We start from the raw sequence: 24,672 nt of genomic DNA on the forward strand, positions 1-24,672 counted from the left end.
GTTATTGTTAATAGCGCGCACCCAAGGTGGGATCAGGGGGCTGGAGCCCCCCCTTAATTTTTTCAGTTTACACTACATAAAATTATTTTTTTTATTTGATTTATTTCATTTTACTTCGCGTTTTGTTCCTCTTAGCTAATTTACGAAGATGGGAATGAGTGATGAAATTATGAAAATGATAAATGGACATTCACACACAACCATGGCCGAGCGGGATTCGAACCCGGGACCCTTGGCGTCGCAGCGCGATGTACTAACCACTCAACCACAGGGTCCGGCAAAATTAGGTTTTTGTTTTCTTGAATAGTGTGCCGATAGTATATAAGGAGAGAAATACTTACCAAGGCAACACGGAGAATGTTCTATAACCCTGTTGATAATATTGCATTAAAACTTTTCTTGCGCTTTCGGTGTTGTCGCAACACTATGCAAAGACTTGTCAGCATTTGGAAGCTGCAAACGTAGCGCCACACGCAGGACGATTCATTGTAATTTTTTAATCTCTGGAAAGAGCGAGAGGGAACGTTCTTGAATAAGAGAAGGAGTCGAACTACTGGCAACATTAACGAATCGTTTTATCTGTGGGACGTTCTAGAATATAATGAGGTTAAAATACACGGCTTCAATTTCCAGGTTGATCTGTACAACAGAATCGCTTAATGAGAATTCAAAGATAAGTGTGATAGTTCATACAGTCGATTAGTGATCAAGTGTCTATTGGTGGCTTTATAAGATCTAGTGATTCGAAAATGAAAAGGACTAAATACCATAAAGTAACGAAGTCTACTACTAGTTCCAGTTCGGGTCCAAAGCAGAAGACATTAACGACAGCGGAATTTCCGGAGCCTCAGTGTAGTGCTAGTTCGGGTCGAGGGCCGTAGAGATCGAAGGTCTCTCTCTAAAGTGAATATTTAAGCAGTAACGGGTATTGAAGCGGTTAATTAAAAAAGAAATAAGCTGCACAGATCAACTGAAAATCAAAGTTTTGAGTGATGAGTTAGTTGTGCCCGGACCAAATTTTCCCAGAATTTTAGAAGAGGAGGGTTATGCATACTACTTTTGGTGGTCATTCCTCATTTTGCCATCTTTTCCTCTCTTTGACGTTCATTTTTTTAAGGAATACTTGGTCAAATTTGGTTATGATCTCACCAACCTTCCCTTGGGCACGTCACTGGAGATAAATGAGTAAGCATTTAATCATATTGGGAGAAGAAACACTAGATGTGTTGGGATCGGAAGGGTTTTCATTGTGAATTAATTGTTTCGAACTGTATTCGAGAAGACTTACTTTGTTTTGTGCCAATATATGAGAAGACTGCGGAAGTTGTGACAGACAATTGTGAACACTTGCGAGTGCTTAGGCCTCAATATGAATAATTTGGTGGGTTTCGGCTTTTATAAGAACTGTAAACATGGGAGGACAAGACACAGTAGTGGTGTTCAGGCTCGAATCAGAGAGAAATATTCGAGAAATTTCTGCGTCCAGTTCGCAGCCCACAGTTTGAGTCTCGCGTTGTCGAGTGGATTGTTCATCCCGTGCCTGTGTAACAGCTTCGTAAAAGCAATCGAAGACGCCATAGATGTTTTGATGTCTGATGATAAGAACTGGACCAACACACATACTGAGATGGTTCCGGCACACAATGTTAATGCATGGAAACAGAGGAGTTGAGTGGTAAAAAATATTCCGATTTCACGTTCTGAATAATTTGGCAGCCTTGAACAGTGGCGACGATTTTGGGGATAGTTGCTCCCCATTTTTTTGCCTTCACACTATGACCTCTTTATCCTAACCCTTGTATACCAAGGGAAGAGAAAGTAAACTTTTCTTGCACCCCCCACTCCCGTTTTGAACCTAATTACCACCAATGGCCTTAAACATACAATTGTGAGGTTCTATCTATACCCCTTAAAATATGGTGTTTAACCCCCCACGAAAGGAATTCCTGGATACGTGCCTGACTCGCAGAGAACACCTATGCCCATACTGGGACTTGAACCGGGCATTTCGGAGGTGAAATCGAAAGTCGACCACTTAACGCCCTCGGCTACCGAGCCGGAGAATGAATTAGATGATGGCTATTGTATAAAGGGTGTCTTTTCGGGAAACATTCAAATAGCAATATTTCTTCCAGGTAATATATCCTAGGAACTTCATTCTTGCGGGCTTATTAGGTTCTGGCATATGGGCCAACAATCTGTGTAGTACTCTGTACTGTTTGTGATCCACATGGATTTGTGATCATCCATTTCATCTACGCACCATTCATTTTCATCTTTGCGATTAGCCAAGGGGTAAATTATACTTGAAATAAAACAAAAGCAATACAAATACAAAACAAAAATAATGGAACGATTATGCTGTTACGTTTTCCTGTATTTTAGGCACGTCGCATTTATCAGCCAACAGTCGGAGATTGCTTTTCGGTCGAATGATACTTCTAATAATCGGAGGTAAATGCAAGCTGAGAATTATAATTTGATCTCTTATCCACCTGAGTTGAGGATCTAATTTTTTGGATTTTATTTGTAACAATATTTACTACTGCGAGGAATTAAAAAAAACTTACGGCTAATTTCGTCACTGGCTTCCTATTCTGTAATAGTTACATTTGTTGTAAGAACATAATACATTAATTTACTTTGTATAAATATTACATTATCCATCGCTTTTCCTAATTAAATCTCATACCATATCCAAAACACACATAAAATGTGTTTTACTAATAATACAGGTAGATTTGGTTTGAGTTGGTTTTTTAAGTCTACTTTATGCACAGTAAGGCTAATTGGGACTGGACCCACAGTTTAAAGTGGGATCCGAACCACTTTGTGCCTCCACCGGGTATCGAACCCGGGACCTCTAGATTTCAAGGCGATGACGCTACCACTGCGCCCTTCGATTTAAAATTTTATACAAATAAAAATACATTTCGTAAAATTATCTTGCTCCCTTCGCTCACAATTTCTCCTATTCTTATAGTCCAAGTTCAGAGCCATAGCTATATGGGGCGGCGGGAGTCGGCCCTGGGAGCCCCCGTAAAATTATTTGCGCCCTATTAAAACAATTTCTTTCTATGAAACTTACTATCAAATGTTAATGACACTGTAATCCAAGAAGTCATTGCTCACTCAAGGGATTCCTATTTTTTGTCAGGTGTCGAAACATGTATTTCAACTATAATATAATACAATTCACACAATATTTTGCAAAATGGTTAACGTAACCAGTAGGCAAACATTGTCTGTAGTGATACAAGAGTCTCCCCTTTGAAGGAAATAGAGTCCGTGGTGGACTAAGGGACCCATGCTTTAATGTTTTAGCAAGGTTAAAAAAAGTATTACAATTTTTTCCAGAATTCATCAAAGTGCAGATGCTAACCATTATTATGTAATTAATCCGATTTGGCTTGTACAACACAACACAATGGTGTTGTTGGATTCTCGATAGATTCCTTTGTTCATAAAAAATCTTGCGTACTGGAAACTAGAGGGAATCATTATGAAACATGATTTATAAAGGGCTCCCTTAATCAGTTCTGCAGAGAGGCCCAAAGCTGTTGTTAGTCATCAATTAACATTATCGACCTGTAAATATCAAGTAGGGTGAAGGCACATAATGGTTCGGATCCCACTTTAAACTGTAGGTCCAGTCCCAATTTATTTATTTTATTTATTTATTTATTTATTTATTTAGTGTGCATAAAGTGGACCTTAAACACCAAATCAATCAATTACAATATCAAGTAGGTACAGTCCCTATTAGCCTATTTATGTTAAACTTTATATTCTTTGGCAACCTGGAAAGGTCATTATCGAAATATTGCTATTTGATGTTGCTCGAAGTTTTTTTTTGTTCGTTGGAGTTTCAAGATACCATCCCTTTTCTGTTACTTATAGCTTTTGTGGGAGGGGGGCAAGTGCCTCTGTGTACTCTACCATAACATGTGCCAATGCGACACAATATATTAAAAATTTGCCCCCTCTAGGATTGACTTCGCCCCCCCCCCCCCACAAAAAAATCCTGGCTACGGGCCTGATTGAATAGCTTCTATGGTCATTATTTACATGACAGCTCTTCTCATTGATTGACGAGAAGATTGAAAGGATGTGCAGGGGAGAAACGCCTGTCCTGTAAGTCGTACATTATGTTTTCAGCACAATTTCTCAAGAAACGCACATAAAGTAAAGTAACAGTGACATTGTTTATTAGTGTTCGCTACCTACGAGATGTTCAAAGTATTATTGTCGCGGACGATGTTTCAACTTCAAAGCTAATAAATCTTATCTTGCACTCAATATTCAATGAAGCAATACTTAGAAACGGAGTTCCGATTGTGTAAAGGTTTTTGAAAGTTGCATACGTGATGATACGGAAGGCGAGTGTGGAAGATAAGGCCAGAGGCGCAACCACGAATTTTTATCTGGAGGGAGAAAATACCAGGATAAACGTACCAATAATAATAAAAAAAGGTAAAGTGCTCCCCTGTGCTTAGCACCACGCCATGAAGGCGTATAGGGGGTGTGGGGGTAACGCCCCACACTTTCTTGATCCGGTCGTAAGTGGGGGTGATGTGATCAGCATCACGCCCCTGACCGCCTTTACCCCCCAGGGTTTCCCCCAGGTACCCATGTTATTCGACGCTGGGTGGGCGCCGGGGCCGCTTCCATCGTTAGAAAAGTTCCCGGATTTGAACCGGCCGGGGATCGAACCCGGGACCTTTAGCATGGTAGTCAGACGCGTTACCGACTGAGCCACCGCGGCCAACCACCAATAATAATAATAATAGTAATAATAATAACATTAATAATGACATTATTATTACTAGTGGTAGTAGTGGTAGTATCAAAGACGTTATTATCCTCAGGAGCGGCCGCTCATAAGGACGATACGGACGCCGCACTGCCGTGTGTAATCACAAGTGAACAAACATTACTTTAACATTTATATATTAACTTTTACATTGTCTGAATTACAAATATTCCGTTGCTTATAGATCGTTGGTTAGTCGGTTCTGTATTAATTCTTCCGCGACAATTGCGAAGTTTGCAGGCCACCGTGCGGGGGAATACGGAACTTCGAGAGAAATCTGGCGGGGCGGCGTCCTCCCACCTTACGAGACGTAGAGCATTTTCAGGCGCTGCCGCGAGGGGTAAGAGGCGAGGGAACTGGCGGAATAACACGCGCGGGATCTGTGGCTGGGAATGGGCTGGGAGGACGGAGGGTTTGTCGTCCGAAACCAACCCCCTAGGCGAAACTGGCCCTCTCTCCGGAGAACGGTAAACAATGAAGAGTTGCCAGAAGCAATGAAGTTAACGTAAGAAAGAAAATTACCAACCGTCGAAAGAAATCATTCTGTATTCCATAGAGCAATAAATAATGCAATTTCCAATGAGGAAAGAAAATATCGGTAACTGAAAAAGTACAGACAGGTGCTTGATATTTGTTATTTACCGTCGCTTTCTGCTACTTTTCGGTAATCACGACGATGAGGATAAGTGATAATTAAATGATGGAAGGGCACTCACAAAGAACACCCATGTCCAGGCCGGGATTCGAACCCAGGATCCATGGCTTTTTATAGCCACGGAAGTCGGCTACAGCTGCGTGTTACTCACAAAATTAGATTTAATTACATGTTTTGTTTAGCACGTTTTGAAAAAACCCTGATAGTGTGACAAAGTTTCACAATTTCTTTTCAAGCCGGCTGTTAAATAAATTAGAAACTAGTCATCTAAACTCACCAAGAGCCGCTACAGGAACCTGTGTACTACGAATTTCTGAAAATTTGGCAAAATTGTCTGGCAACCCCGAGGCAATAAAATGACTGCATGGGAAGACGATAGCATTGACACTTGTTGCAAAGAGAATACTCGATTCTCTTTGCTTGTTGTTTCTTCGTTTTCCATGGAAAAGTGAAGCTTTTTCGGTAGTGTGCTGTAGTTGTGCGTTTGTTGCGATGAGCTATGTGGACAACTTGTTGGTGCGAAGTTTTTCTTCCAGAAGTCTAGATGAATAAAATAAACATAAAAAACCTAGGCCGGCCTAGACCGAATTTGAATCTAGAACAAGCATGTCTGAAGAAGATTTCTGGTGAACAAGCATGTCTGAAGAAGATTTCTGGTAAGTTTGAAGTTTTTACTGTAGAGCTTGAGCTTCTGGTAACGCAGATATCACCTTTCCAGTGAGATATTTACTTTGCTGCCCTATTTCATATATCAATTAGTCATGTTGGACAGGAAACGTTTTTTGTGGAACATTTTTACTAGAAATTTTCACGCTCAATGCACGTAAATATTCGTCATTGTGCTTATCAATTTTCCCCTCTGTTAAGTTAAAAAACAAACAACTAAATCTGTCAGAACTCTATTTCTTCTTCCATCTTTCGTAATCTTCGCATTACTGTTAAATAATTATTAATTTATCATAATATGTGCAAACGTGCAAAGTATGATATTCGGTAAAGACGAATATATCAATTTCTTATCATGTTGGCTGTTATATACGAAATTAATCAATTAAACTCACAGTACAAGTAGAGCAAGTTTATGAGCTGTCGCCCCTCCACTTTGGTTCACCACGAGCCGCCACTGATTATCCTCATAAATTACGCAAAAGGTAGGTAGATGTCTGTGCTAAAGCATTTATTTGGAACAAACGATTTGAAATATTTTTTCAACACCAGAAATTTTACATTAGCTAATAATTGAAAACAAGCACACAAACTGTATTTTTGAATGGCAGAAAATGAATGATAAATGCATGCCGAAGATATTTTTTTTGTACATGTAACATGTATAACTTTCATATGTTTTACACATATGCAACATGGAGCGACATAAAATAAGAAAATACATATGCAAGATGCTAACACTAAATTATGTACGTATTCAAAGTGTTTTTCATTACACATATACAAGACATATTATTTAAATACATCACATTACAAAAAAAAATAATTATATTCCGAGCGAAGCGAGAAAGTAAATTTTTTGATCCAATTTTTGCAATTTAAAACAATATTGATTTAATAAGGAACAATAATATCACATGGCGCCAAGGCATTCTCTCTTTCACATTTTTTTAAAAATTAGATTATTTGGCGCCCATGGTCGACTCCCGACGCCCCCTAGCTACGTCTCTGAACTTGACGAGACTGAGAAAAGGTGGCACTGCAAGCAAAGCGAGCAAGAAAATTTTACGAAATATATTTTTATTTGTATAAAATTTGAAATAGAAGGGGGCAATTTCTCCTCTGTGCCCCCTGCAGGTGCCTTTGGCCATCAATGTTTGCCCCCCCCCCCAGAATTGACTTCCGTCGAAGGTTGGGGGACAATGCCCCTGCCCTCTCCTGTGGTTGCACCACTGAGTAAGTCCGAAATTTGGAGGAACAAATTGAATCAATCCTGCTGCAGCAACTTTTTGGGAAGCGATGATCGCTTTATTCCAGGCGATTTTATTCTATTATTATTGCACGTGGCAAGAGCAGAAACAGGTTGATTTGTTCTCATTCTACCGGCATTCAAGAAAAAGTGTGTATAAGTAAATAATCGACCCATTTATCTCAAGCTTCCGTATACGATAACGAAGTAAGTTCCATTCTGTCCTCTTAATGACGTCATAGCGCGCACAGAATCATGGGAGAAAATCTCGGAACCTCGGGAATGGCATACCTTATAAAGGTACCTTGTCCCAATGCGATAACGTGCTATCGAGCGCGGCGCGCTTGTAGTTTTATATTTAAACGCCAGACTGTATGCCAGTCGACGCGGTTTGAAACTATACTAACAGATGGCGCGCAAATCGATTTCCTGTAATTTCCGTGCTTCAGAATTACCAACACACTCATTCGGAGAACGAACCATGGTTTAGTTAACTGGCAGTTACTTTCACATTGAAAAACCCGGTGCTGGTTAAGACTGGCTGTTATCTCCAACTGGCAGTTAGTTAACAGAAAGATTAACAGGACATTGAAAATCTGGCCCTTAATCGACTAGCACCTGTTCCAAATTTCACACATACGTAATACCGGTAATATATGGACGCATTGGGTAAGACGCTTCATGATTTTTCGAAAGAAAAAAAAGCTTCATTTATAAAGTACACTTTAAAACTTTACTTTCGTGGTAATATATATTTATCTCTCGAAAAATAAAGTAAGCAGACTCGTGCATTCTTCGTAATTTCCTTGCCGAATTACAGTGTTATATCTCCCACACCAATCTTCTGTCAATTACGTTTTCCCTGATTTATTAACAAATTTCATTTTGTTGATTCCACGGGGTGGAAACACATGAAAACTTTTAATTTGTTCTAACCCATAAAACGATTTAGAGCAAAAAAAACTGAACAGTAGACCTTACTCTCTCGCATATTCCCCATGCTTTAAACGACTTCAACACAACGTATCCTACTTAGAGTACTTCCTGGAAATCCCACCAGATGGCATATCGGTTAATTTTAATCGCGAATAGAATAAGGTTGGAACTTACATGTTTAAAGGGTAATTTCATTACAATCAGTGGCGCAACCACAGGCGCATTGACCCCAACCTTGCCGGAAAGGAGTTCTAGGGGGCAAGGGAGGTCAAACATTGACTGCCAAGTGTACCTGCAGGGGCAATTACTACCCACAACTTCTAATTTGATGCAAATACAAACACTATTCGTAAAATTTTCTTGTTCGCGTCTCTCGCAATGTCTTAATTTCTTCGTCTTATCAAGTTCAGAACCGTAGTTATGGGACGGCGAGAGTCTGCCCTGGGCGCCGGACGATCTAAATGAAAATAAATTCTAAAATTGATTGATTGATTTGTGGGCTTAAGTCCACTTTATGAACACAAAGGCTAATCGGGACTGGACCTACACTTTTAAGTGGGGTCCGAACCACTGTGCTATTTACCTCCTCCGTGTATCGAAGGCGACGATGATACCACTACACCATAGGAGAGGCACAAAAGTTGTAAAAGAGAGAATGCATTGGCGTCCCGTGAAATTATTTGCGCCCTATTAAATCAATATTAATTTCACCCTGAAAAAAATTGGATCCAAAAATTTTGTCATAATTGTTTTTTGTCTTAAATGCATGAACAATTGTTTTGAGGAAAGGGAGCGTGCACATTTGAGAGAGAATTTATGTCATTTTTGCTGTTGGTTTATTGTGAGATGGATGAATTGGTTGTGTAATGTATTTAAATAATATTAATATATGTTGTATATAATATGTATTAAAGAAACTTTAAAACACGCACACAATTTAGTGTCTACGTTAGGGATGACTAAACGGATCCAGATCCGAAAGTTACAGATCTGGATCCGGATCCGAAAATACCGGACCCGGGTCCGAAAGTTTCGGGTCTGGATCCGGATCCGGATCCGAGAGTTTCGTATCTCAATCCCATTATAATATTACCATTCCTTAAAAGGTATTATGATCTTCAATTACAAAGAAATTTTTCATTAGTTAGTCCTTCAATTTTTTTTCAAGTGTTGTTCCTAAAATAATTTGCTACGCATCGACTAACACACTCGTGCACAAAAATAATCTTACTTGTTTAACATAAAATGTCAGAGGTGATTTTGTAAATCCCATTGAAACGAATATGTATTCATTCGAATGTATTGGAAATGGAAACACACATAAATGTGAGACATTCCATTTCAGGATGGAACCTTTAACACATTTAACAAGATAGAATGCTATACAAAAACTATACAATTGTTCTACAGTTACAGTTTTACAAATTAGAATAAAACATTGTAATATATGCAGTGTTATATAATTACAAAGTGTAAGACTAACAAGGGAGGTTATCTAAGCGTCCCCGTCCGATTTCCATGAAAGTTCGCAGGTGTTTAGAGGAGCCCAAAGCAAGAAATACGTGTTTTTTGTTTCGGCAAAAAACTGTTCTAGGGGGCAAACCCCCCTCAAATGTCAAGATGAGGACAAATTTAAGTAAGCATTTGACCCCTGATTCCCCTTCCGATTTCCATGAAACTTGCCAGGTGTATAGAGGGCCCCAAAGGAAGAAATACATGTTTTTTGTTTCAGCTATAAAACTGTTTTAGGGGGCAAAACCCCCTCAAATGTCAAGATGAGGACAGATTTAAGATGGCATTTGACCCCTGTGTCCCCCTGCGATTTCCATTAAACTTGGCAGGTGTATAGAAGGGCCAAAGGAAGAAATATGTGTTTCATTGTTTCGGCTAAAAAATGTTCTAGGGGGCAACCCCCCCCCCCCAAATGACAAGATGAGGACAAATTTAAGCGGGCATTTGACCCCTGTGAGCATGGATGTTTGCGAGTATCCATTCATCATTTTCATCATATCACCCGGTGGAGGCACATAGTGGTTCGGATTCCACTTTAAACTGTAGGTCTAGACCCGATTAGCCTTACTGTGCATAAAGTGGACTTAAAACACTAAATCAACCAACCAATCGTCATATCATCACTTATCCCCATCTTCGCATATGAGCCAACACTGGCACAAAGCGAAGTAAAATAAAGCAAATTAATAATACTTTTATTATTATTATTAACATTATTATTATTATTATTATTATTGGTACGTTTATCCTGGTACTTGCCGTCCCAAACAAAAATTCGTGGTTGCGCCTCTGATTATAGTTTATTCCAACGCCATCATCTGGAAATGGTTGAACTACAGATTATTTACGTTCCATAGAATATTTTTTTAAATATATGTTTAAAGGGTAATTTTAATATAGTTGATTCCTGCGCCATCATTGGGAAATTGCTGAACTACAGATTACTTACGTCCCATAGAATGAGATTGGAAACCTACTCGTTTAAAGGTTAATGTTAGTATAGTTGATTCCAGCGCCATCATCGGGAAATGGCTAAACTACAGATTATTAACGTTCCATAGAATAAATTTGGAGACCTAAATTATAAAAGCTTAATTTTAATATAATAGTTGATTCCAGCGCCATCATCGGGAAATGGCTGAACTACAGATTATTTACGATCCATAGAATAATTTTGTTTTTATACATGTTTTAAGGGTAATTTTAATATATTTGATTCCTGCGCCATCATCGCGAAATTGTAGAACTACACATTTATTTCGCTTTGGGAAAGGATTCATACCTCCAAAGGGAGATAAGTGGTTTGTGTTCTACTTCCCGATGACGGCGCTGAAATCAATTATATTAAAATTACCCTTTGAACATGACGATTTAAATCTTATTCTATGGGACGTAAATAATCTAATCTGTAGTTCAGCTATTTCCCGATGATGGCACTGGAATAAACTATATTTAAATTACCCTTTAAACATATAAGTTTACAATTTTATTCTATGGAACGTAAATAATCTGTAGTTCAGCCATTTCCGCCCCTTTAAAGGTAACAACAATTTTAAAATTATAATTATTGTCAATCAGATAGCTCTAGAGGTTTCGAGACATGAAACAGAAAAAAAAAATATTTTCTAGGGTGGCCGTCGCTGCGTCGTCCCTCCCAACCTTTCCAGACTTTCATGCAATTAAATGGATACACGGTAAAACAAACACCCGTAAGATAATGGAAGAGAGGACGCTAAATCTTTGACTACGAAGAATAGCATTCGTATTTTTCAAGCTCTCTCCGCCTCCCCGCCCCACTTTTACTTTGAGAAAATGGAAGAGCACGGAAACGGAACGTTGTCGTAAGTTTGATATGATGATCTTATATCTATCAAGTTCCTTCTACAGTTCCTTGCTATGCGAGTTCCGAAAACATGCCACAAAAAGGATTAAAGGTGAATTACTTGCCCATCCCTCCCTCATTGTTGAGCTTCTGCAGCATTACTGTAAACAGAGTTGCACGCATAGCTACGCGGAAAACCGCCACTATCAACAATCAACAACAAAAGACGGGACCTCGCGCTCTCTCTCTCTCGATGGTTCGTAGGAGTGAGTCATCGACCGGTAGCGTTGGCAACATACAATCAAAGCTCACGACTTCCAAGGAACTACCACGGGTCATGGCAGTTCCTTTTCGGGAAGCACTTCACCGGAGCTCGCTTACTCAAGCAGCCATTCAAAGGAACGAACGACCAACTCCTCCCGATGATGGTTTCGTGCAGCTGAAGTGAAGGTGGTGGGGAATGACTTGCTGTAGATAGCTTGAGTGAAAAGGATTAGGGGAGAGGGAACTGCGCTTACTACTCGACTTCCCACAAGAAAACCAGAGAACATACACAGCAGTAACAATACACGCAAATCTCACGACTCCTGGAACGAGGAACTACCGAGGAACTGCTCGTTCACTCCGAAGGAGCGAGCACTTCACAGTTCCCAAGAGGGAGTAGTTCAAAAGGAACGGTTCGTTCACGAACGACCCATCACTAGAGTCGTTTTCACGTTCAGAAGACACAATGGGCTCTTATGGGCAATGCTTTTCTTATGGGAAATACGAGCGCGCTGTTGTCAAATTTCTGGATTTACAAATTTAGCTTAAGTAAAATCGGTACCTGTAGTTTTGCAGGAAATTTTGTAGAGAATACGATGGTGAACACAAAAAACTGGTAACTTGCTTACATAATTTTAGATAAATTAAAAACGCAAATTTTCCGTGAAAACACAATTTTTACATTGTTTTCATTCCTAACGTTGAAACATGCCGTAAAATTGAAGCATTCATTATGAAAAAAATTGACACTGTTTTTTAATTGTCATAGGTGATGGTGGTACTCAGAATTTATCAATACTTTAAAGCATATTCGCATTAAAAAATATTCAAATAAAGTATGTGGAGATTTTTTATATTCGTGCAGTAGAAAATGTCGTCGCTGGCCATTTTTTGTTCTGTAATTCCAAGTAAAAACTTCCAGCGACAAAGTTGTGTAGAAAATAATGAAATTATTTTTTATAACCACTCAAAGGTTCCCAGAAATATTACTTCCATGCACTTGGAGTTTCTTTTTAACCCGAACCGCGCGCGAAGTAAGGACACGTTGTCTGGCCATCTTGAGCCGACTCACCGCAGCATTCCGGCTATCACCACCAAGTTTTCGAGTTGTTATATTATTTCCATTCAGTAAAAATATGAACTTCATGCAGTTTGTTATAATAGAATTGAAATGACGTAAATTTAATAATTGACAATTATTTCCAATGCTGCTGTTGTGAGCAACATTAGTGCTGTCGCAAATACACGTTGTTTTTGTTTACATTACTGTCGACATTAATACTGAAATGAAGATCACCTTTCAGTTTCCAACGTACACATAAATTCATAGACACCATATTAACCTTTGAAAGGCTTTCCAACACGTGACAAAATGTGGGGCTTCAAGATAGAAATATGACATGCCTTGCTTGAGTCATTCACGTCTTATCAGTTCACGTGGGCCATAACTCATTTGTTTGTTTGGGTTGCAACTTGAATTTAACCCATGTGCCAGGTTCCCCTTACTTGAGTGAGAGATCTCCTTTGGTCTGTTTAGACTTTTTCCCTCTCCCGAAAAGGAGTTTTCAGTTGTGTGAGCTCTCAGTGATTTTTACTTTTTTAAGTGATTTCTGAAGTGTCATATTCGTGCATTACACTCGCGTGTGTAGTGATCGCAATGGATCATAGTAAAAAGGGTAACTGTAACGTTCACAGTATAATATTAATAATTACATATAATTATCATTATATATACAAAATATGTAACACCTTCATTGTGCAGGAAGGTCATCATTTCCCGGCGACATGAACTAGCGCTGTATTGGCAACACTGTGCGGTTTCTCCATAAGCGCCGCGCCTTTGTGTCTTCTTCTGAACGTGAAAACGACTCTAGTAAGAAATAATCTGTGGCTTCACTTACCTTCCACTTGCTCCTCTGTGTGACAAAATAATGTGAATTAAAGAGAAAGAAAAAATAAGGAGTAGGTGTTTTGTGATGATGTTTAGTGATTAAAGTTTTAAGTGGAATATACATGTTCATACATAATGACTTCGTGGCTAAAAGTAGGAGTTTTTGTTGTCTTTGCAATATGCTTGGAAATCGGGAATGTTGAGGTAGGTAGGCTGTCATTTTTTACTTTTGACATATTTACAGAGTAATTACCATTGTTGTAAGTTCAGTGATTTTGCTTTAATCATGTTTTCTTACTATGGAACATCCTTCTCTGTGCAATGTCCGGGAACAACACCCATGTTATGATTACAGTATGTAACATTCTTATTCGTACACACGGATTTCCAAAGAAAAAGCTTTGGTACCAGTTTCATATATCGGAGACAGTTTAAAATCGCATATTTTGTGTTTCGCATGGTTCGTACTTGCCAATTGTGTATTGCAGAACATAGTTCAAGGTGCCATTATAAGAAAAAAAGGGTAACATTATCGTATGGGTAAAACGGATTCCTTCAAATTTCCTTCAAATTTACAGGAGAAAGTACTTACGGAAATCATTTTCTTGAGCGTTTTGGAAGTTCCTGAATGTAGATTTGATCCATTTTAATGTGAATGCGTTTTGTTTTCTGCGAAAATCTCTGTCCGACACGCCGTTTCTGCTCCCGCCATTTGCTTTTTGCATGAGAGTGCAATGTTCCATGTGTTAAGACGATGCAACCCCGTAGCCAGTGTTTCAGCCTCGCCGTGTTTTCACTAGAACCACTTGTCGAGTTCGGAACAAGCCATTTTTCCCGAATGGGTGTCACTTATCGCACAACATTGTAGCAACATTGTGTTCGGACGTCACAGGAGAGAGCTGTTTTTACAATTTTTCTTTGTATTTATGCTAATGGAACCTAACCCAACAGGCCTAACCTAACCACATAGGCATTCCTCGTCTGACGTCAATATTCAAGGTTGCAAGATGGTTGTGCGTAAAGGAAGAGCATTAACAAATTTCGAAAGAAAGATGGTTCCGACCCGAATGGGTGTCACTTATCGCACAACACTCTAGCAACATTGTGTTCTGACGTCACAGGAGAGACCTTTTTCATGTTAGGCAATACAAAGGTAACGCGTCTCTTAGCGAAAATATTATTTTTTCTTTGTATTTATGCTAATGGAACCTAACCTAACAGGCCTAACCTAACCACGTAGGCATTCCTCGCCGGACGTCAATATTCAAGGTTGCAAGAGTGTTGTGCGTAAAGGAAGAGCATTAACGAATTGCGAAAGAAAGATGGTTCCGAATTGCTGTGTATGGACAATGAACGTGGTAAATTGCAAGGTTATTTTACAAGTTCTACACGTAAATGCGACGTATTAGCATAATTTCAAATAGGGGCACGAAAGTAGATATTTTCCGGTGAACGAGGTTGCACCACTGCATAAATCGACAAAACACTCTCAGAACGCCCCCTAAACCAGTATGCTATCACGGCCATAATGTGTTACAGATTCGAAACTACAAGTAACAGTAAGTACTCGTAAATAGAGAAAATAAACATTATCTTAGTTAGAAATGCATTATTTCGCCTTAAGAAATGTTCCGCAACACATTAGCAATGTAAAGAAGTCCGAAATATATGATTCGTAGGTGTTTCACCCATACGATAATAGTACCAAAAAAAGTATTTTTACACAAAAACAAACTCAATTTTTCACATTCTGAGTGCTTTTTTTAAAATTCCATTCTTCGCTTCCGGAACACACAATATGCCATATCTTGACTCACGTTGTGGGTATGCAGTGTTTCAATCTTCTTCACCCGAAAATACCTACTATCGTGTTCGTCACCGGTGGAAATTATACATTATGCATGGGTAGCTGATGGATAGCCCCACGAATCATACACGGATAGCCCCACAAACCATTCACGGATAGCCCTATGATCCATTATGCACCGTAGCTGACCGATAGCCCCACGAACCATTTCCGATAAGGTTAGGTGAGGTTTGGTTTGGTTACGTTAGGCAAGCATAGTAGAAGAAAAGGGGGGTTGAAACACTGACAGGAGCTTACATCATCAAACGTACGCAGCATCCGGTTGTCGTAGGGAAAGCAAATGAAAGCAATGGCAATTGTGCGTCGGTGAGATATTTCTCTTGAAAAATACATGATTTCCCGGTCAAATATTCCACGATGAAAGAAATTACCTCCATGAACGTTGGAAACCTTGGAGAAACTCATTTCCGTAAGTAGTTTCTTGTGTAAAATTGAAGAAATGTGTCTCCGATGTATGAAACTGTTACCAAAGGTTTAATATCTGGGTAACACTTTACTATACCAGAGACTGATTTATTCAAATTTACAGGAGAAAGTTCTTAGGCAAATCATTTTCTGTAGTGTTGATGTTCGGGAATGTAGTTTTGATCCATTTTAATGCGAATGGTTTTCTACGAAAATCTATTTCCGACACGCTATTGCTGCTGTCGCCATTTGCTTTCTGCACGAGAGCACAATACGCGCGATTGCTGCTGCCGCCATTTGCTTTCTGCACGAGAGCACAATGCGTAAACCATGTAGTCAGTATTTCAAACCATGCCGTGTTATCGCTACAAGATGACGTGTCGAGTATGCGTCGTGAAGTTGTTGCCGGGTGTGGAAGAAGCCGTGTATTTTCTTTCATCGAGAAAAAACGAGGTTGTCCGTATATGCTAAATTGAATGAAAGGAGTGCTAATGGAACCTAACCTAACCTAGTAGGCATACCTCGTCCCCGTGATGGGGCTAACGTCAATGGTTTTTGGGGCTACCCGTGGATGTAGGGTTACCAGACGTCCGGATTTTCCCGGACATGTCCTACATTTTAGCCTTATGTCCGGCGTCCGGGAGGAATTTGAAAAATATCATAAATGTCCTACATTTTGAGCGTCACATAATATTAATTAGGAAAATACATAACAGAAAAAAGTCATGCAAATTACAAGTTTATGGCCTGCGCTTCCAAACTCAATAGTGACATTTATTTTGATTCAGTCATTGCACAAAAATAATAACGTTTGTCCTGCTATTAAACAAATGGGAAAACGGAAGCAATTAATGAACAAAGTCTTGGGACCACTTTCTTATAACGTCACTGTTCAATGCCTGAGCAGAATTTCTTGCGTTAGGGTTTATACAGAAGAAACAACGTGTTGCCCATTCTTATTCAATATAATTTGATTGTAAAGCAGGGGTATAGAGAACAAAGTTATTCAGGATGTCTGCCAATCAAGAAAGTCATGGAAGTCAAGAAAATATAAAAAATAAACAAGTAGGTCAAGAAGTTGCTAAAAAGGCAATAAATTATTCTTGTGGTCAAGAATTTTTGTATTGATTGGTTGATTTGGTTTATTTTACTTCACTTTATTCTGTCCCATTGGTTAATTGTGAAGATGACGTTGAATGATGGTAAGATAAGATGGATGAATGGATAGTCATAAACATATGGGGACGGACAACCGACACAAACCCCACATAAGATTATACTGGCTGAGTCCAGATGCCAAAGCCTCGCTTGTCTGCCAAACACAGTTCAGGATGCATTAATACAAAATAACAGATCTCATTCTCTTCTTAAATTCAACTTAAGTTTTCGTCTTAACTTGCCCTTTGGTAGGGATGTTCATGAAATAAATATTTATTTTCTTAATTACTAATTTCCAACTGTACCTAAGTAGGATCTAGAAAAGTCCAGAAAAAGTCAAGATTTCTGGATGTATTATTTTATTAGACACCCTGTTATTGAACTAAAAACTACCCAAGATGAAACCATTTTAAATTACAGTAATTGCTGACTATTTGTTTGCCATTACAGGTCATAATTCAAATGTTGAGAGAGTACTTTCATTACCATCAGCACAACAGGCTCATGAGAGAATTATTTTTTCATAAAGTCTGTAAAATTTTTGGTATTGGTCCCTATAATTTCAACGAGTTTGACTGTCCACTCTAACATCAATATATAGTTTGACAAAACCTGAAATTTTGATAAAAATTGTCTCCTCTGAGAAATACCACTTAAATCAAGTAGTAAGAGGTGCATTGATTAGTATGATTGCAAGTTCTGAAATTTTGCATTTAAACATTCGTTGGGAAATATTTTTTTTAAAAAAGTGTCATTTTTCATCTACTTCCTAGTGTGTTCTATAGAAATATGTCTTATTTATTGAGAATGTGTTGCATCCTACATTTTGACTTAATGTCCTACATTTTGGGACAGCATGTCCTACATTTCCCTTACAGCGATCTGGTAACCCTACATGGATGGTTTGTGGGGCTAACGTCAATAGTTTTTGGCTCTAACGTCAATGGTTTAATAAGTACTCTTTATGTCAAAAATTCAACTTTTTTTGATGAAAAAATTTCGTGAAATGTTTTTATTTTTTTAAAAAATTAGGTATTTTTTTATGAACAAGGTTGCAACACTGCATGCACACTCCACATTGACAAAACACTGGCACAACTTGCGGTTAACGGGTAAGCTATCGCCATATTGTGTGTGGAAATAAGGAACAACAGTGAGTACTCGTTAATGTAAGAAATATACATTATTTTCGTTAGAAATTCATTATTTCACCTAAAGAAATGTTCCGCAATGCAGAATAGTACGTTAGCAATGTAAAAAAATTGTGAAATAAATCATTGGTAGGTGTCTCCGGTATAGTAAAGTAGTACCCAAAAGGCCTACAACTTTTCTATTTGTACACTTAATAATATAAAAGAAATAGAATATTCAGAGCAAATTGACTGACAGTTCTAATACTTTGATGCGTATCCTTTGGCTTTGATTACTGCTTGACACATGTTCTTAATAGAATTAACCAGTTTCCGACTGGTTTCAAGCTCATTATTTTATTCCACTCGGCATGCACAACAGTTTTCAACTCTTGTTTGGACTTGACGCCTGCTTTATGGACTTCGCTCTTCAAAATTGCCCATAAATGCTCAATGGGATTTAAGTCTGGACTTTGAGCTGGTGTTTGTAGTAGTTTGTGCACATTCCATATTAGCCAATTCATGTTAACTCACGGCTTATACTTACTGTCATTGTCTTGTTGGAATATGTAGATAGGCAGCATGTCCATTTTTTGGGCACTCTGCTTTACATTGTTCTTCAATGTGTCCAAATAGATATATGCATCAGTGATACCTTCAATAAACTGGATGGTACCAACACCTTTTGACGACATACAGCCCTAAATCATAAATGACCCTCCACCGTGTTTAACTGTTGGAACTGTGTTAATGTGATTATTGTCTTTTATTTGATTTTCTCCAGACCCTATTTATCCCATCTGACCCGTATATATTAATCTTGGACTCGTCTGACCATATGATGCTATCGGGCCTGTGTATATATTACGGAGGGGACAATTCTACACTTTGTTAATTTTTAAAACCACAATATTATTTCTTTTTTTAATTACAATTTAAGATATGAATTGGTATGCACTTATATTATGTGTATGTAATAATAATTATTTATTATTTAAATGTAAATACCTGTTTTCATAATATTTAATACTTTTCCGGAAGGGACAAAATTTGACCATCCGCTAACTGCGTACTGACAAAAAGGAGAATTCATCCAAACCAGATAACATACTCAAATTTCCTTTAATGGAACTAAACTACATACAACAGCTTACATTTGGTCACCTTTGGTTTGGTGTAATTAGTTAAAATAAAAAAAAGTACTCAATTTTAAATTCTTCTGGAAGGGACTTGTCCAGAGGGGACAAAATTTCTACATTAAAGTTAAGGGCATAATGGTAACTCTCTGCTTGACATAGTTTCTAATTTTGGTAATTTAATAATAAATTATTCATAATTGTAATAGGTTGAAATATTTTAATGATTGTAATTGAATAATTATTAAAAATAATTAAAGGTTAAAAAAATAATAATTAATGTAGAATTTGAACTGCATGCCATGAAGCATATAAATTTAAGCTTCTAACAAGACATCAAGTGGGAAACTAATGATTCGAGATGTGATTATTGGGGTTGGAAGAATGTTTTCAACATCTTCATACTCTATGTATGATACTTCTGATGAGTAAATAAATGCTCTCTGAGAGTTTTCGGATCTCTTGAGGAAGTTGATCTTTAGCTGCTGGTCAGTCTCTTGTATTTGAGCAACATAACTAACAGACCGTTCCACAAGTACGAAGTTGCCTACAATGGGTTCAACTGGCGTAGTTGAAGCACCTTCCTTTTGAACAATCGGTTCTTCGCATTCCTCACATAAATTTTGTTGTTGACGCAAAACAACAATTTTCCCCTTTTCTGCACTCACATCTGCACACTGTAACCTATCTTTCCAACGGCTTCGCACTGAATGAATTCACTGCAGTCTTGGAATGTGTTGAACGTCCACTGTTGGTCTAGTTCTTCCTTGTGCCTCTCCGCCTCTTCTTTGCCCACATATATAACATTGGTTACTTTAGTACATGATGAGGCACAATCCATGAATGTTTTTGCGTCATTGGGTGATGGCATCCACCTCATAGCATTAATCCCTTGATGTACTAGTCTCTTGATTGTCCCTCCTACACCATCCACAGCCCCCTTTCCGTGTGAGGAGGCGAAAAAGTGCCAGCTTACACGAAAATTGTAGTGCGTTATGTTTTGCAGCATAAAACGATTCTTAAATTGGCTAGAGGCACCGTCGGAGAAAATATCGATACCGGAGCCCTGAATGTCATACCCATTTCTTTGGATTTCACCAAATATGACATTGTTGAATGTTTGCACTGCATATTTATCATGATCCATATAGTTGGACACTATTATGACACTGTGTGTTGTCTTCTAATGCATCTGCTGGCAACCAGTACACTGCTGTGTACAGAGTGCATTGGTTATTATTCCAGTGCGCACTCTGTATTTCATCTTGCTTCTGGAAAGTGAAGTTCTCGCTGAAATATATTTGCAATAATGCCTTCCGTGGGTCATGGTGCATCTTTTTAAACCATTCACTTTGCTTTGTTTATTCAAACGAATGAAGCAAAAACTTCCTAAGCGACAGTCGAATCAGGGAAATAACCTCATTAAGGTCCCCTTCACTACACAACTTTGCAGCTCGACTGGAAACATCCTTTCCCCACTGTAACCATTTTAAAAGTACAGTTTCATCATCTTGCAAATCAAGATGTTCTGCGACCCACTGATCAAACAACTTTGTGTCCTTGCAAGATGGGCATTCATTTTTCATGTACTCCTTTATTGCTCGGGTCACAGACAGCAAGCTCTACTAATATCTTGTGATTCTCTGGCAATGCACTATGGGCAGCTAGAAGCAAGTTTAGATTTTCGTGTTGATGGAATTTCACTAACAGGCAAAATTTCTTGAGGACGAAGAGCACAAAAAGATGCCATGCAAATTTTTTCTTCTAGGCTATATGCTGTTCGCAGACCATTGCGTACGCTTCGCGTAAGTTGTAGGGCATATATTTATTTTGCTTGGTTTCCTTTTTCGCTTCTGGAGACTTGATAGTTATGGAATCTTTCCTACCTGGTGTGTTATGGGATACATCTTCAGAGTGGAAAAACTGCAAAACAGCAGATCTTGTGGCATCCGTCAACCCTTTTCTTCCTTTAGGCGATTTTTTCACAGGAGACAGCTTAATCCCTGAAGTACAAATCAGTTCTTTCAAAACAACTACACCCTTCCTGGGGCTATGTGGGAGAGATTTTTACACATTAATCATTGCGTTTCGCAAGGCATGTGGCAACTTGTAAGAATTTGCATTACTCTGACTAGTCGCTAATTTCTTCGCTTTGAGTTTTGCTCTGTATGTTTGCTTCTTTAAACGTTTTTTTTCCCTTCTCTATTCATTCTGTTTCTGTTAAAGTAGCCTTGTTTTTTGCCTTCTTTCGTTCTCTATCTTTTAGATTAACTTCTTCTTTTTGTTGGGGTGTTAGTTGGGCTTTCCAAGCATCTTTATATCTTTTGCGATCCGCACTAGTGATTTCCTTCTTCTTTGCAGGATTAGGCATTGTTTCCATTTTAAATGTCCTTAAATGTGTAATAAAATCCTTAAAAACAAATCTTCGTTTTCTAAAAAAAATTAACAGTTATTCAGCTTTTAATCCATGAAGATGCACAATAAACTCAGTGCTCTCAGAAAAAAAACGTAAACAAACGGCGGCCATGTTGTTTTTTCTAGAAGGGACAACTTTTTACATAGTTGCCAGATCTCTGTGCAGATGGATAAAAAATTAAAAGATGTGTAATAACATTGGGAGAAACAACCTTGCTTTGGACTATAGTTTTCATCAAATTATGTTAATTAGTTTGGGCCACAGGTTAATAATTGTGTAAATCGTTTTTCGGAAGGGACATTTTATTTTAAAATAATCTTTAAATAAAAGTTAGTATTATATACTCATAACACTAAAAGTTTTCAGTGAAATTAAAGTTTACTCATATAACTCCATGGAAATAATATATAATATGGTATTCAAATTATAATATCCTTTCATAATTGGGAAAAGAGAGACGCGGTAGTATATAAATACGGAGAAACTAGTTCTCACTTTTATCCGCGAAGCTGTTTTTTCTTCTTTTTCGATTAAATTCAGTGGCCACTGCCACCATCCTCGTTGGAACTTGGTGCGCTGTTGCTTGGCGTGCGTCTTTTGTTCGTACTTCTCTGGCTGCCGTCAGGTGCGCTGTGCATCTTGGTGCGTCGTCTGCTATTTCCGGGCGATAACTGCTGCACTAGTGGAATCCAAGTGTTGTGCGCTTGCCCGCTATCTATGTTTAGTTCGTGCGGGAAGTGCATTATGGCATGCGTTTCCTTGATTTTGGTGTCTATGAGCGTGTGGGCAGTGTGTTTGACTCGAACCTTTTGAATTTTATGGCTATTGTATTTGATATGTCTAGCAAGACCAGTAGTGGGTTGGGCTTTTTTCGCATCTGCTAGGTGCTGTTGGATTCTTTTATTGACAGATCTGATGGACCTGCCGATGTAATGAGCCTTGCATTCACACTCTGCATCATATACACCTGGGTTGTCAAGGGGGGAAAGGAAGTACCGTTTGTGCTTGTTCAGTTTATCAGTTATTTTGGAGTTGGGTTTGTGCGCTACTTTGATGCCAAATGGGAGAAGGGCTTTGGCTATGCGGTTGGAAGTGGTGGGATGGTAGGGGAAGGCAAACCATTTATATTGGTCGCTGGGGGGTTGGTTGTGGCTGGGCTGCTTGTGGATGGGTTGATTGTGGTAGGTTAGGGTGTCTGACCTGTATTTCCGCCTTACTGCACCAAGTGGAGAGTTGTGATTCAGTGTAGCCATGTTTCAGGGCTATTTCTGTGATGGTGGCTATCTCCTCTCGTAGATCCTCTTCTTTGCCACAGTAGGAGAAGGCTCTTCGATAAAAGTTTAGCCACACATTGGCTTTTTGCTTAGGGGGATGGCTAGAGAGAGCATGTATGTACTGGTTGCCTGCATCCGGTTTTCTGTACACGGTGGTTGTGAATTTGTTAAGTGCACGGCTGATGGTGATGTCCAGGAAGTTGATTTTACCAAGTTTTTCATGCTCTACGGTGAAGTTGAGCCTGGGGTGGATGCTATTTAGCTTGTTCACTAGCCCCTTGACAACCCAGGTGTATACGATGCAGAGTGTGAATGCAAGGCTCATTACATCGGCAGGTCCATCAGATCTGTCAATAAAAGAATCCAACAGCACCTAGCAGATGCGAAAAAAGCCCAACCCACTACTGGTCTTGCTAGACATATCAAATACAATAGCCATAAAATTCAAAAGGTTCGAGTCAAACACACTGCCCACACGCTCATAGACACCAAAATCAAGGAAACGCACGCCATAATGCACTTCCCGCATGAACTAAACATCGATAGCGGGCAAGCGCACCACACTTGGATTCCACTACTGCAGCAGTTATCGCCCGGAAATAGCAGACGACGCACCAAGATGCACAGCGCACCTGACGGCAGCCAGAGAAGTACGAACAAAAGACGCACGCCAAGCAACAGTGCAGCAAGTTCCAACGAGGATGGTGGCAGTGGCCACTGAAATTAATCGAAAAAGAAGAAAAAACAGCTTCGCGGATAAAAGTGAGTACTAGTTTCTCCGTATTTATAATATCCTTAAAAAAAAATTATCCAATACATACTAAATTTCACGTAAATAGACATCAACATTCATTGTCTTGTTAAAACTCATACAACCAGACAATTATTAGGTATAGGGAAAAAATGATTACAGATTCTTAAAGTTCAAAGCTTCATCTTCAAAATGATGTACAACTTGTTGGCATTGTGACACTTTTAAGATTTGACCAAAAGTATCTTGAATTTATGGACAAGCCCTATCCCAAAATTCTTGGTCCTTGTGGATGTGCTCTTTTGTGAATGAAAGTCTATTCTGCCATGATATCCATGCTTCCACAAGGCACGTCGGACAGTTTGATCGGACATCATCTTGCCAGCAACATTTTCTACTAACGGTCGTAACTGAGGAGCACTTAGTCGGGGGTTTTCTCGCACTCTTTTTAAAATAAAGCGTTCATCACGTTTATTCAACCGTCTCTCTTTTGGTTTTCTCGGCACATTCTGTGTTGAACCTTCCTCTCTAAATTTGTTTAGTATGTATTGAACTGTGAAGTGTGATTTATTGACTGTTTGTCAAATTTTTCTTAACGAATAACCTCTAAGGGCCAAATTTATAATAACATCCTTCAGATCGAAACTAAGTTCATTCACCTTGCCCATTTTGAACATGCTGATAGATAGACGATAGGCCTACAACAATACCTACGCCAGCATTCCGC

The 24,672-nt window shown here is 38.8% G+C and overlaps 1 protein-coding gene across 2 annotated transcripts in view; it reads left to right on the forward strand.

The window, feature by feature from the left end:
• The first annotated feature begins 13,779 nt into the window (after positions 1-13,779).
• LOC145990959 (uncharacterized protein CG1161-like) overlaps positions 13,780-24,672 on the forward strand; it is a 33,743-nt gene continuing 22,850 nt past the window's right edge. For both annotated transcript variants that reach the window (XM_083126540.1, XM_083126541.1), the window contains exon 1: positions 13,780-14,012. In XM_083126540.1, the coding sequence (XP_082982666.1) occupies positions 13,944-14,012 (69 nt within the window). In that variant the 5' untranslated portion in view covers positions 13,780-13,943. The remainder of the gene's footprint in view (positions 14,013-24,672) is intronic.

Source organism: Lepisma saccharinum, chromosome 8 (assembly GCF_977018435.1).
Source record: "Lepisma saccharinum chromosome 8, izLepSacc3.1, whole genome shotgun sequence".
NCBI lineage: Eukaryota > Metazoa > Arthropoda > Insecta > Zygentoma > Lepismatidae > Lepisma > Lepisma saccharinum.